Source organism: Dictyostelium purpureum (assembly GCF_000190715.1).
Source record: "Dictyostelium purpureum unplaced genomic scaffold DICPUscaffold_316, whole genome shotgun sequence".
Lineage (NCBI taxonomy): Eukaryota > Evosea > Eumycetozoa > Dictyosteliales > Dictyosteliaceae > Dictyostelium > Dictyostelium purpureum.
Genome location: NW_003519652.1, coordinates 1 through 12,633, shown reverse-complemented (window position 1 = coordinate 12,633; position 12,633 = coordinate 1). Strand labels below are relative to the sequence as shown.

General features: G+C 24.3%; 9 protein-coding genes across 9 annotated transcripts; 6 read left to right on the top strand and 3 right to left on the bottom strand.

Moving 5' to 3' along the window:
* Nucleotides 1-13: 13 nt before the first annotated feature.
* On the top strand, nt 14-274 carry DICPUDRAFT_156736 (uncharacterized protein; the record flags this gene model as incomplete). Its single annotated transcript, XM_003292009.1, has 1 exon — nt 14-274. The coding sequence occupies one exon, from the start codon at nt 14-16 to the stop codon at nt 272-274; it is 261 nt and encodes an 86-aa protein (XP_003292057.1).
* A 367-nt stretch (nt 275-641) lies between these two features.
* DICPUDRAFT_156735 (uncharacterized protein) lies at nt 642-803 on the top strand (the record flags this gene model as incomplete). Its single annotated transcript, XM_003292008.1, has 1 exon — nt 642-803. One exon carries the CDS (start codon nt 642-644, stop codon nt 801-803), a length of 162 nt encoding a protein of 53 aa, XP_003292056.1.
* Nucleotides 804-838: 35 nt separating this feature from the next.
* DICPUDRAFT_10890 (uncharacterized protein) lies at nt 839-1,216 on the top strand (the record flags this gene model as incomplete). Its single annotated transcript, XM_003292007.1, has 1 exon — nt 839-1,216. A coding segment is annotated over one exon (378 nt), but the record flags the coding sequence as incomplete, so codon positions are not given.
* A 1,100-nt stretch (nt 1,217-2,316) lies between these two features.
* DICPUDRAFT_156733 (uncharacterized protein) lies at nt 2,317-3,186 on the top strand (the record flags this gene model as incomplete). The annotated part of the gene is made up of 1 exon (XM_003292006.1): nt 2,317-3,186. One exon carries the CDS (start codon nt 2,317-2,319, stop codon nt 3,184-3,186), a length of 870 nt encoding a protein of 289 aa, XP_003292054.1.
* Nucleotides 3,187-3,660: 474 nt separating this feature from the next.
* DICPUDRAFT_156732 (uncharacterized protein) lies at nt 3,661-3,915 on the bottom strand (the record flags this gene model as incomplete). The annotated part of the gene is made up of 1 exon (XM_003291999.1): nt 3,661-3,915. One exon carries the CDS (start codon nt 3,913-3,915, stop codon nt 3,661-3,663), a length of 255 nt encoding a protein of 84 aa, XP_003292047.1.
* Nucleotides 3,916-6,774: 2,859 nt separating this feature from the next.
* DICPUDRAFT_39962 (uncharacterized protein) lies at nt 6,775-8,274 on the top strand (the record flags this gene model as incomplete). Its single annotated transcript, XM_003292005.1, has 2 exons — nt 6,775-7,149; nt 7,204-8,274. 2 exons carry the CDS (start codon nt 6,775-6,777, stop codon nt 8,272-8,274), a joined length of 1,446 nt encoding a protein of 481 aa, XP_003292053.1.
* A 269-nt stretch (nt 8,275-8,543) lies between these two features.
* DICPUDRAFT_99221 (uncharacterized protein) lies at nt 8,544-10,032 on the top strand (the record flags this gene model as incomplete). Its single annotated transcript, XM_003292004.1, has 2 exons — nt 8,544-9,018; nt 9,094-10,032. The coding sequence occupies exons 1-2, from the start codon at nt 8,560-8,562 to the stop codon at nt 10,030-10,032; spliced, it is 1,398 nt and encodes a 465-aa protein (XP_003292052.1). The 5' UTR covers nt 8,544-8,559.
* A 229-nt stretch (nt 10,033-10,261) lies between these two features.
* Nucleotides 10,262-10,935, bottom strand: DICPUDRAFT_82694 (uncharacterized protein; the record flags this gene model as incomplete). The annotated part of the gene is made up of 3 exons (XM_003291998.1): nt 10,262-10,464; nt 10,545-10,773; nt 10,846-10,935. The coding sequence occupies 3 exons, from the start codon at nt 10,933-10,935 to the stop codon at nt 10,262-10,264; spliced, it is 522 nt and encodes a 173-aa protein (XP_003292046.1).
* A 185-nt stretch (nt 10,936-11,120) lies between these two features.
* Nucleotides 11,121-12,455, bottom strand: DICPUDRAFT_99220 (uncharacterized protein; the record flags this gene model as incomplete). Its single annotated transcript, XM_003291997.1, has 2 exons — nt 11,121-12,171; nt 12,267-12,455. The coding sequence occupies 2 exons, from the start codon at nt 12,453-12,455 to the stop codon at nt 11,305-11,307; spliced, it is 1,056 nt and encodes a 351-aa protein (XP_003292045.1). The 3' UTR covers nt 11,121-11,304.
* Nucleotides 12,456-12,633: the final 178 nt, after the last annotated feature.

Sequence of the window (12,633 nt, the reverse complement as noted above, 5' to 3'; positions counted from 1 at the left end):
GGTTTTTTGGGAAATGTATTTGATACACGACGTTGTAATGAAATTTGCCAAACTTCAGAGAGCAAACAAAAGAATAAAAGCCCACGAGCATGTGACGACATACTATAGTCCCATTGTGAAAGGGGCATACTTCTTCGATGTGGAAGAGTTTGGGGATAAAATACCACTATTAGTACCCCTCACAACATGGGATATGTTAATATGTATAAAGACACTTTACAACGAGGAAATACCCATGATTTTAGAAGAAAAAAATATATTGGCCCAATTATAAATATGATGCACCAGTTATTTGTACATATATTTTCCCAGAAAAGGAATGGTCGGTTGATGATGAAAAGTCATATTATAAAGTACGAGGCCCAGACCGGATGTCCGTGGAATATTTAATTTCTAAATAAAATTAAAATAATGTGAAATAAAAAATTTTAAAAATGGTAATCTCAATAAAAACTTTTTTTTATTCACTATTTTCTTTTTTCTTTGGTAGTGTATTTATATAACAATAGTAATAGTTTATTTGTTTCAAATTTATTTAAAAATATTTTATTTGAAACGCTCGAAGATACGCTAACAGATAATAATAGTAATAATAAATTAATTTTGAAAAACAATATTCAAGATATCAACTTAGTTTGCTCATGTCAAGTACAGCGATAAAGGTAATAGATGAAAAAGAGATTGCCAGGTTAATGGCAATTACACAAGGAACACCAGAGTACTTTAGTGAAAGAAAGAAATCACCCGCATGTGGTAGTGATTTAGCAGCAATGATTGGTGTTAACCCTATAAAACCCCTTTGAAACAAAAACGAATAAGTTTGGGGGAAGAAAAAGATTTTTTTAGTCCACAAGCACAGGTTGCAATGAAGCATGGTCAGCAGTATGAAGATGAAGCAAGAGATTTATTTGCAATTGGAAATGGTGTCAATGTTTCAAAGGTTGGTATTCTGTCGTACAGATGCGATAACAGATTCAAAGCTTCACCAGATGGTGTGATATTCAATAAATCAATTAAAACACCATTATCTATTGAAACGATTGTGGAGATAAAGTGTCCATATCGTGCGTTCAAAGGTAATACCTATAAGGGTGGTAGAACAAAGGAAGATATAGAGCATGCTAAAGCAATACCTGTTTATTATTTACCACAATTGTATGCAAATATGAAATATAGTGGTGCTCAAATTGCATATTATATTTCTTATGTACCCGGTGAATTTATGTGGACCTATAGAATTGTTTTTGATGAGAAAGTATGGGAGTATATATATGAAAAAGCAGTGTATTTTTTAGAGAACAAACCAGAGGGGTTAGTGTTTGCATCATCGAAAACAGAGAGAGATAAAAGAGTCAATGAATTGGTAAAATTGGTTAGGGTTAAAAATAAAGATATAAATATTATTTTAACAAGAAGCGTGGAAAAAAAACAATACCAAAAGAGATATACACCATACAACACAAAAAAAAATGATTTTGCTAGAAAATTTAAATAAAAATTTATTTTAATTTTAGTTAGAATTGTGTATTATTTCGTCAGATAACTTTTAAACATCATGGATTTGCATCCATTATTGCTTAGCAATCTTTTTTTAAATCAAAGTTGAATGTGTCCAAAACCTTCTGAAAGTTTAAAGTCACTTATCGTGAGCTCCAATTCATATACTGTCAGTTTATGAATCCTTTCCCTTTTTTGGGTTTGAATCGTTTGCTGGGGCACCAAGTAATATCGATATTGGTCATTATCAATAACCTCTAAAGACATTTTTGTCTGTGGTTTTGATTCTCTAATTCTTTAGGGTAGCTCCGGAGTGGGCACACAGAATTGCGAATTGCGGGGTTATATTTTGGTGATAAACACTGATGGTAAAAGATTTAGTTAGTTAGTTAGTTATATTTAATTAAAATAAAAAAATAATTAATACCCACAAAACTTTTATTGATTTACCCATGAGTGAAGTATAATTTATATTGTTGAGAAATTATATTTGGGTTTTTGATAATAATAATAGTAATAATATTTATTTTATATTAGCGTGGGCATGATTATAAAAATATAAAATAAAAATTAAAAAAAATTTATCCAAATAAAAAAAAATTAACACTACCCATATAAAAATTTCAAAAAAAAAAAAAAAAAAAAAAAAAAAATTATAAAATTTTAAATCATTTTTTAAATCACAAAATAATATTAATTTTTTTTTTATTCCCATTTTTTTTTTTCAATTTTGGTTTTAATTAATTTTTGTTCTAATTTCGAAGATTGTGTAATTTTTTAATTTCATTTAATTTTTTTTAATAACAAATAATAATAACAATGCCTTTCAAAATAAAAATCATATCAATTAACGACAAAGACTATTTACATTGCTCACACAAATATTTACCTGAAATATATAGAATCCTAACAGACACAGATAATAATCATAAAGCGGATAAAAAAATTTTTGAACAATGTGATATTGTGGTAGCAGAACCCGATGAAAATAATACTTTTGTAAAAGCAATTAGGGGTCGTATTATATTCATTCAATGTGGGAAGGATTTTGAAGAAAATTTGCCAGAATTATTTATCGTGGACGACGAATCGCGTGTTGAATATTTTAAACGATGTTATACTTCAGTCTGTAAAGAAAAGGTTGCGCAATTTGGACAAAAAAATTTTCCAATCACACATAATGACATAACCGCCCACTCTGCAAGTAAAATGAAAGTATTCATTGGTTCCTCATTTGAATTAAGAAAATATGTCGTTAAACAAAACCAATATAAAAATGAGATAGTTAATGCAATAAGAGTTTCGATGGGGATAAAAATACCAACACCAACACGACAACTAAAAAAAAGAAAGGATAGAAAGAAAAAAGAAATTGAAGCGAATTGGGCCCCACAAAAAGGGGATAGGGAAGTAGAACAAGAAAAAGGAATCTCTGATGACGATGAAGAAGAAGAAGATGATGATGATGAATCAGAAAAAGATGATGATGAAGGACAAACATCAAAGAAACATAAACCCAACCCTGACACAACAACAACGACAACAATACAAAGGCCACAATTCCTTCCCCTCAAATTAAATAATAATAGAAAACCAACAGAAGAAATTAAGAGAAAAAAACAAATAATGTACTATGGAAGCGATAATAAGAAAGATCTGGATGAAAAAATATTAAATATTTTTTCATAAAACTTTTTAAATAAAATATAATAGTTGTATAGAGATAAATTTAATAATTTTATAAAATATCTTTTCGAGTGTATTTCTTTTATTAATGTTGTTATTTAATTATTAAAAATTTCAATCGATTCAAAATCAACTTCACCATCGAAATGTTTCATTTTATCATAAACAAAATCCCATAGTTCTGTGTCTTTACCAATAATGTTTTGAATGTTTCACCAATTTCTTCCTTTGTCAATGATTGATTGTCATCATCGTCACTCTCTTCTAATTTCCTTTTTTTACTATTTCTTTTATTGTTTGTTGTATCCCCATCACGGTCCATTTCAATTATTATTTTCCAACACGAATGAATATAATCCACAATCAAATCATTAATAATTTTATCACACATTTTAATTTTTTTTAAAAATTTTATTTATTTATTTATTTATTTATTTATTTATTTATTTATTTATTTAATATAACTAATTAGAAAATTTATTTATCCATACCAATTTTTTTCAAGAAATCATTGGCAGATTGATCCAATGTAACACCCTGTGATTTAGTTGATCTTGATGATTGAGTGGTCCAAATACCCGAACCACTAACAAGCTTAACTACACCTTTCTTGAACCAACCATCACCTGTACCAGGGTTAATTTGAGGGTCCCTGACATCATTGAAGAAAAATGAGGTATCGTCCGGACCAATATTGCCTTGATATTGTTCATATAAATACATCCAATCCATTGTAAACGCAACTGGCGTTGATACCACCGAAAATTTTAACTATGCAAACTAATAATAATAAATAATTTAATTTCATTTTTTGAATATAATAAGTAAGTATTTGTAAATAATAAGATATTTTAATTTGTTTTTAAAATGATTAAAAAATTCTTTTTTATAATTTTTTTAAAAAAAAAAAAAAAATTAAAATAACCACAATTTTTTTTAAATCCCAAAATATGAAAAAAAAAAAAATTATTATTACATATCTTTATTTTCTTTTTTTATTAATATTTGGTTTGGAAAATATGATTGGTGAAATAAAAAATTTGTCAAATAAAAATCTTATTAAATTTAAATTATAAACTTTTTTTTTAAAAAAAAAAAAAAAAAAATTATAATTAAATCATTTTTCCTATTCTTCCAAGATTTTATTTTAAAAATCATTTTTATATTTATTATAATTTAAATTTAATGCTTAGATCATTGAGATTTTCCTACTTTTATATCTTAATTTTTTTATCGGTTATGCAAAAAACCAAATTTTTTTTTTTAAATCAAATAAACCATTAATTAAGATAATAATTTATGATAATTTTTTTAAATGTATGAAAATGTGCTGGGAAAAAAAAAGAAAACAAAAGTATATCACAAAAATTTGTTGTGAGCCATTAAAAATTAACCTATGAAATATAATATTGCATTAATAATCATGACGGTTCATTAATTTTTTTAGTTTTTTTTCAACTACACACCGTTGTACATTTTTTTTTTTTATTGATCAAATTTTTTTTGTACACTTTTGTTTTTACTTCAATGTTTCGACTACTCTTGGTTTGATCCATGGTGTAAATCAACGATTCTCTAGATAGTTACCATCGTTGGCCATTGCTTTCTTTGGTTATAAATTTTTTGATTCAACAAAATAAATCTACAATTGTATCTAACATCTTTATGTAATACTGGCATACCAACATCAACAATAATATCTTTGGTTAATTCTGGATCTTTGCTAAACTTTGCCAACAATTTAACATTGTATCTTGTTCTAAAAAATGATCCTCACACCCATACCCTGGTATTTCTAATTCTGGACCTAATCTATATTTTGCACTATAATAATAAAATTATTAGTTTTTTTTTTTAATTATTTATTTCATTTTTATTTTTTTTCTTACCTTTTGATTTTGAGATTTTAATGGATTCAATAATTCTTTCTAAATTACCTTGAAATCCATAGCCCACTGATTTAAATATCATGTTGCTAATGATTTTAAACAATGAATCCTATATAAATTCATTAAACTATTTATTAGAAGTGGTTTATTAATCAGTTCAATATTGGTATTTTTATTTTTTGGTATAGGAAGAAGACTTTATTCAAAACAAAGTATCGTATTATCAGTGGGTCTATCCATTAAGCTATTGCTTTCATCAGTATTTGTATGGGACTATATCCACTTTACAGAAGGAGTTAAATACGATTATAAAAAAGATTCAATTGCATTTTTAACACTCTTCAACTATTTATCAAGTAAATTACCCCACAACTACCACAACAAAAGAACTTTGGTCTACATTGTTTTTGTAGTTTATAATATCTATGGTTTGGAATACAAGAAAAATTCAAACAAATCTCAACAACTACCAGATGCTTTGAATAATCTCAGAAACAAACTCCAACAACATCCAATTATTTTTTAATGGCAAAAAGATTGTAATCGTCGAAATCATTGCATTGGTTTGGATATTCAGTATGGTTTCATAATTTTACAACACTCATTGGTAGAATCTTATATCAACAATACAGGGAAATCAAAAAAAGTTTTAATTTTATCTCTTTTATCATTAATAGTACTACAGTAATTATCAAAATGATCAATTATAATAATTAAATTAATATTTAACAATCAATTTTAAAGTATAAATAGTTCAATTTAATTATTATCAATTATAAGTTCATTTTTATAATTTATATAGAGTTAATAACATTCTCTATTTATAGTTTATACAATCGATAATCTATTTATTATCTATAAACGATACATATTTGTTAAATAAAGATTTAATTTATTAGACTAAATTATATTTGTCTTAATTTTTTACCACTTTTCTTTTTTTTTTTTTAAAAATATTCCAATTGATACTTTTTTCTATTGACAATGAATTTAAAACTTTTAAAAAAAACATTATTTATTTTTTAAAAATTTATTATTTTTTTTTTTATTTATTTTTTTAAAAATTTAGTATTATTTAAACTCTAGAATACATAAAAAAGTTTAAAGGTTTTTTACTTAAACTCTAAATATTTCTTGTTGTTTTACACTTTGTATATTATTATTTAGGTTAAATAACCCTGATATATGTTAGTGTCTTTAATTTATTTTTTTAAATCAATTGGATAAATTGGTGATATATGAAGTGGGTGAAATTCTATATATTTTATGGTAAAGAAAAAAATATAATTTGGTGAAGATTATAATTTCTCTAAAGATATAAATTAAATAATTTTGTTAAAATAGTTTTTATATTTATTTTTAAATAAAAAAAAAGAAAAAAGAAAATTAAAAGGGGTTAAAAAAAGAAATTTAAGAAAAAAAAGAATTAATCTCTATTTAAAGTTGATTTATAGATATGATTTTAAATGATTTTTTTAACAAGTATCTTCATTTTACCTTTTTTTTTATAAATTATATCTAAAAAAAAATTTAGATTTTTTTTTTTATTTTTTTTTTATTTTATTATAAATGTAATTTGTTTTTTATCTTAAAATAGAATGTTTATTATAAAAATAAAATCTAATATTTTAAAATTTTAATTTTAAAAAAAAAAAATAATTACTTTTTTATTTTTTTTATTGTCATTAGTATTAAAAATATCATGTTTAAAAAATATATTTTATTTTTTTTTATAGTTTACCTATTTGGGTTTATAGAAAGTTTCACCCCCACTTCTTTTTTTTTAAAAAAACCAAGTGTTAAAAATTATAATATTACTCAAGCAGCACCTATAAAATTAGAATATAAATTATTTAATCAAAAAATTGATCATTACAATTTTCAACATGGTAATTTAACTTTTAAGCAAAGGTTTTTCGAATATTCAAATTATTATGATGGAAACGGACCAATATTTTTTGTATTTGGTCCAGAACAAGAACTTAAAGAAGATTACATAAATAATAGGCAATATGAAGAATGGGCTAAAACATTAAATGCATCAATCATATGTTTAGAGCACAGATACTATGGAAAGGTAAATTATGTTTAATATGATTTAAAAAAAAAATTAAAACTAATAAAAAAAAAGAGTATTTTTACAGATCATTTAACCACAGAAAGTTTGCAATATTTAAATAGTGACCAAGCAATTGCAGATGTTGCTTATTTTATAACATGGTATAAAAAAGAAAATAAAATAGACGACGGTAAAAGGTGGGTGGGGTTTGGGGCATCATATGGCGGAACAATAGCTGCACAATTTAAAATAAAATATCCTCATTTAATTGATATAATAGTTTCCTCAAGTGGACCTGTTTCTCCAGAGTTAAATTTTTTTCAATATTTAGAAATTGTTCAAAATACAATTATTTCTGAGGTTCAAGATGGTGAGCGATGTGTAGAAAATATAAGAAATGCAACTCTAGAAATTGAAGAAATAATTAAATTTGGCAACCATAATCTATTAAAAGATAAATTTAGATTGTGTGCCCCACTTGAAAATGAAAAAGATTTTTCTTTATTGGAGTTTACAAACTCATTGGTGTTTATGGATACTGTTCAATACTATGACAGTAACAAAGATAAATTACAAAAGATTTGTAATATACTAAATAATGAATTTAAAAGTAGTTTAGATAATTATATTCAAATATGGTTAGAGGTGTCATACCCCAATGTAAAATGTATCAATGTAAATTATAAGAATCATATTGAAATATGGAAAGAAAGAAATGTAGACCACCAATCAAAAGCATGGCTGTACCAAACCTGCACAGAATATGGCTATTTTATGACAACTGAAAGTAAAAACCAACCATTTGGATCACTATTAAATTTACAATTTTATACCGATATGTGCCAAGATATATTTGGCATAAGAAATATGATACCTAACACAAAATGGGCAAATGATCAATATGGTGGTTTCAAAATCAATTCAGAGTCAATTAAATCAATACTTTATATCAATAGCAGTCTCGATCCATGGTATCCGTTATCATTTACACCCAATATGGAAAAAAATGGGATCAATACATTATTCATAAAAGGTCATTCCCATTGCAGCGATATTTACAAGAGTAGCAATACATCATCTAATGAAATTAAAAATGCGCATAATTCAATCTTTAATTTTATTCAAAACAATTTAGATAAATAAAAAAATATCTTTATTTAGAAACTGCAAAATTTGTTTTTTTGAAAGTTAGCATAAAACTAAACAAGATTTGTTTGAAATTTATTTATTAATATTTTTTTCATTTTTTTCTTTTATTTTTTTTTAATTTTCTTAATTTTTTATTTTTTATTATTTTTTTATTAATTTTTTTTTTTATTTTTTTTTTTATTTTAAAAAACGAATAAATTTTTTTTTTTTATATTTCCACAATTAATTTATAAATAATTTTTATCTATATATAAATTAAAAAGAAAAAAAAAAAAAGAAATGTCAGAAGAAATTAGCAATTTAGTTTCACAAACTAAAATTGAAGACAATAAAGAAAATCCAGAAGAATTCAAAGATATTTCACACGATAATGAAGTAACAGAAGTTGAAAGTTTATGTATGCATTGCGAATATGAAAAGGGTATCACAAGAATTCTTTTAACCAAAGTACCATTCTTTAAAGAAATTATGGTTTTCGCCTTCCAATGCCCAGAATGTGGATTCAGAAACAGTGAAGTAAGAAGTGGTGGATCATACGAACTAAAAGGTGTTCGTATCGAATTAACCGTTAATAACGAACGTGATTTAAATAGACAAATTGTTAAAATGGAAAAAGCCATTATCTCAATTCCATCATTAGATTTCGAAATCCCACCATCCAACAATGGTACTTTAAATACTATTGAAGGTATCCTCAAAGAATCAATTAACAATATCACCCAAGCTGCTGAAATTCACGTATGTATATCACCATTTTTTTATAGTAGTAAATACTCTAATTAATATTCTAATGTTTATACTCTTTATATACAGACTGAAAATAAAGAAAAATTATTAGAATTTGTAGGTAAATTAACAAATTTATTATTAGTAAATGAACCATTTAAATTTATTATTGATGATCCAAGTGGTAATAGTTTCATTGAAAACCCAACAGCACCAAAAGCAGATCCAAATTTAAAGACAACTCATTACACTCGTACTGAAGAACAAAATCTTGAATTAGGTTTACAAGCAAACCCAGAAAAAAAAGCAACTATTATAAATGTACCATCAACCGATTTAGAAGATCGTGAAGTATTTTCATTACCAAATGAATGCTCATTCTGTGGTAAATTAGGTGAATGTAAAATGGTACTCACCGATATCCCATACTTTAAGCAAGTGTTATTAATGGCATTCACTTGTGACCAATGTGGTTATAAGACTAACGAAATTAAACCAGCTGGTTCAATCTCCGAAAAAGGTAAAACCATCACCCTTCGTGTCGAATCAATTGAAGATTTATCACGTGATGTTTTAAAGAGTGATACTGCCAGTGCCCAACTCCCAGAACTCGAAATTGAAGTCACTCACGGTTCATTAGGTGGTAAATTCACAACTATTGAAGGTCTTTTAACCATCATTAAAGAAGAATTGGAAAAGAATCCATTCTTCCGTGGTGATTCATCCGATCCAGAATCTGTTAAACGTTATAACGAAATCTCAACCACAATGGAAGAGTACATCGCAGGTAAAAAACCATTCACTATAATCATCGACGATCCAGTCTCAAATAGTTATATTCAAAATCTTTATGCTCCAGATCCAGATCCACAACTTACCATCGTAGAATACGAACGTAGTTATGATCAAAATGATGAATTAGGTTTAAATGAAATGAACACTGAAAATTATTTAAATGAAAAGAAAGAAGGTGAAGAAAAAAAAGAAGGTGAAGAAAAGAAAGAAGAAAAAGAAGAAACTAAATAACATTTAAATATTATTATTAAATAATATAAAAACAATTATAATAGTAATATATCAGTAAATTTAGTTCAATAATAAAAATTTATTATTTTTATTAGTTCCCAAAAAAAAAAAACAAATAAAATTTTTTTTATTTTTTTTTTTAAATAAAATTTTTTTAAAAACTATAAAACTATAAAATATTTATTTAAAATGATTATAGAAAAAAACGAATGGTGTTGTTATCTATTTTTTAAGTTTCGACAATGTATTGATATTCATTTGGTGATTTTATACTCTTTAGCCATTTAGAACCAGTTTTTTCTGCTAAATATTTCGAAAAACCATATGAGTTTATATTTTCAAAATTATTTGATGGATCTGTATATTCTAGGTATAGGTCTTTTGCTGTTTTAAGATATTTTTGAAAAAGAATATCATCTTCTTTCCATTTACCTATTTATGAGATAAAAAAAATAAAAAAGTATTGGGTTAATTTTAAAGACGAACAAGTTAAAATGATAAATTATAGTTACCAATTAGAACGGATGCTTTATGTTTATCTGAGTAGTGGATTTTGTAATAAGCATCAAACTCTACCTTCTTTTCGGTAAGTTTGGGACGTCTTAAATGAAATTCATATCCTACTGGTTGTTCTATATTACTAGTTTCACCAAAAACATCTACTAAAATTGAAAAGTGAATCAAAGAACAATTTGAAAAATCTAATGAGCCAATATCAGTATTAGGATCTGAATAAACATTCTTTTATTAATTAAAAAAAAAAAATAATATTAATATTATTTTATTTTATTTTTTAATATATTTAAACATTACCAAATACACATCTCCTTGTTTATTTTGATTCAATACTTTTGAAATAGATTTGTTTGTTCTATTATCTTCGTAATCAAAATTTTTACCCATTTTTTTTATTATTTTTTTTTTATTACAGGTATTATAAGTTTAATATTTAACTTTTTTTATTTATTTATTAGTTGGTTTTTTGAAAATAATACGATATGTTTTTAAAATTACATTTAACTTGTTAAGAAATAAAATTTTTTTATTTTTTTTGAAAATAGAAAAAATTAAAATAATGGTTTTTTTTTGAAAAAAAGTTTTTATTATAATTTTTATTTATTTATTTTATTTTATTATTTTAAAATAAAATAAAATAAAATTTCCCAATTGGTTAACTGATTAATTAGTTATTATATAAATTCGTATATTAAAGTAATCAAATATAAATTTTTTTTATAAAATAGATAATGATAAATTTTGAAATATTTTTTTTTAAAATTCTATATAACCATTTTTTTCATTTTCATTTTGAATTGGTTTTTTTTTAAAATATAGGCTGTAGATATATTTGGTTAAAAAAACTAAACATACTATGGTAATTATTATTATAATTGGTAAAAAAATAAATAGGGATTTTGAATTTATACTTTTTAAAATATTTGAATTTGATGGTAGATGATATATATGTAATAATGAACTATTTGTTGATATAATTATACTATTTGATTCTGGACTGTAGGTGCTACTTGTACTGATACAATCATTGATATAGTCAATATCTTTGGGAGTATTGCTGATTTCTGTTAAATCGAATAATAAAATATCATGCCCAAATGCATATAAACCATATTTTATTAAATCTGAAGAAGCGGTATAGGCTTGTCCAAAATATGTTTCTCTGTTACGATATATCGAGTTGCCATTTGTATTTGATGAAGAACTTGTAATATCCTTGAATGTAAAGGAGACTAAATGATAAGGATAATTTAAAGTACCTTCTAAAAAAGTAAATGAATTAATTGGGCCTAGTAATAGAGCATCTATACTAGAACCATAATAAAAAGTATGCTTATTTGTTTGTTTTAGGGAATTTAAATTTATTTCATACAGCATTCCGTAGGTTGATACACATCCCAATAAAAGTAAATTTCTATCTAAATTTAAAACACTGGAACTTGGTATTATACATTCTGATGGTAATAATTGCTTTTTAATTATTTTTAATTTAGCTTGGTCTTTATTTAAATAATTTATTTCAATTTTAATTTTGATTATATTATTGGTAGTGATTAATATTATTTGATTATTATTATCAATTGTTAGTGAATTATCAATAAAAGGTAACATTTCATTATAAATCTATAAAAAATATATTTATTTTTTAAATTAATTTAATTGTTTTTTTTATGTGGAGTTGGGGTGTGTATTTGTTGTGTTTAATAAAATAAACTTACAAAAAAGGAATTTATATAGTTTAAATTTAAAGAATTAAAAACTGATATTTGAATGGAAGTATAATTTGTTTGAGTTGCTAAATAAAATATATTATTAACTTCATCAAAAAAACCACTACTCTTTTGATTTAAATAAAACAAACTTTTGAAATTTCTTTTTACTTCAATTTCCCTACTATTGACTTGCATTTTATATAGATTTCCTTCAAATGATGAAAATATAACATAATTATTTGAATTGGTTTTATAAATTATATTTCCCTTTGACTCAACGTCGTCATATTCATCAATTTTAATCAGCTCTTTTATAAGTTCGCATTTTATTAATTTTAATAATAAAAATCCTAATAATATTACCGTCAATATT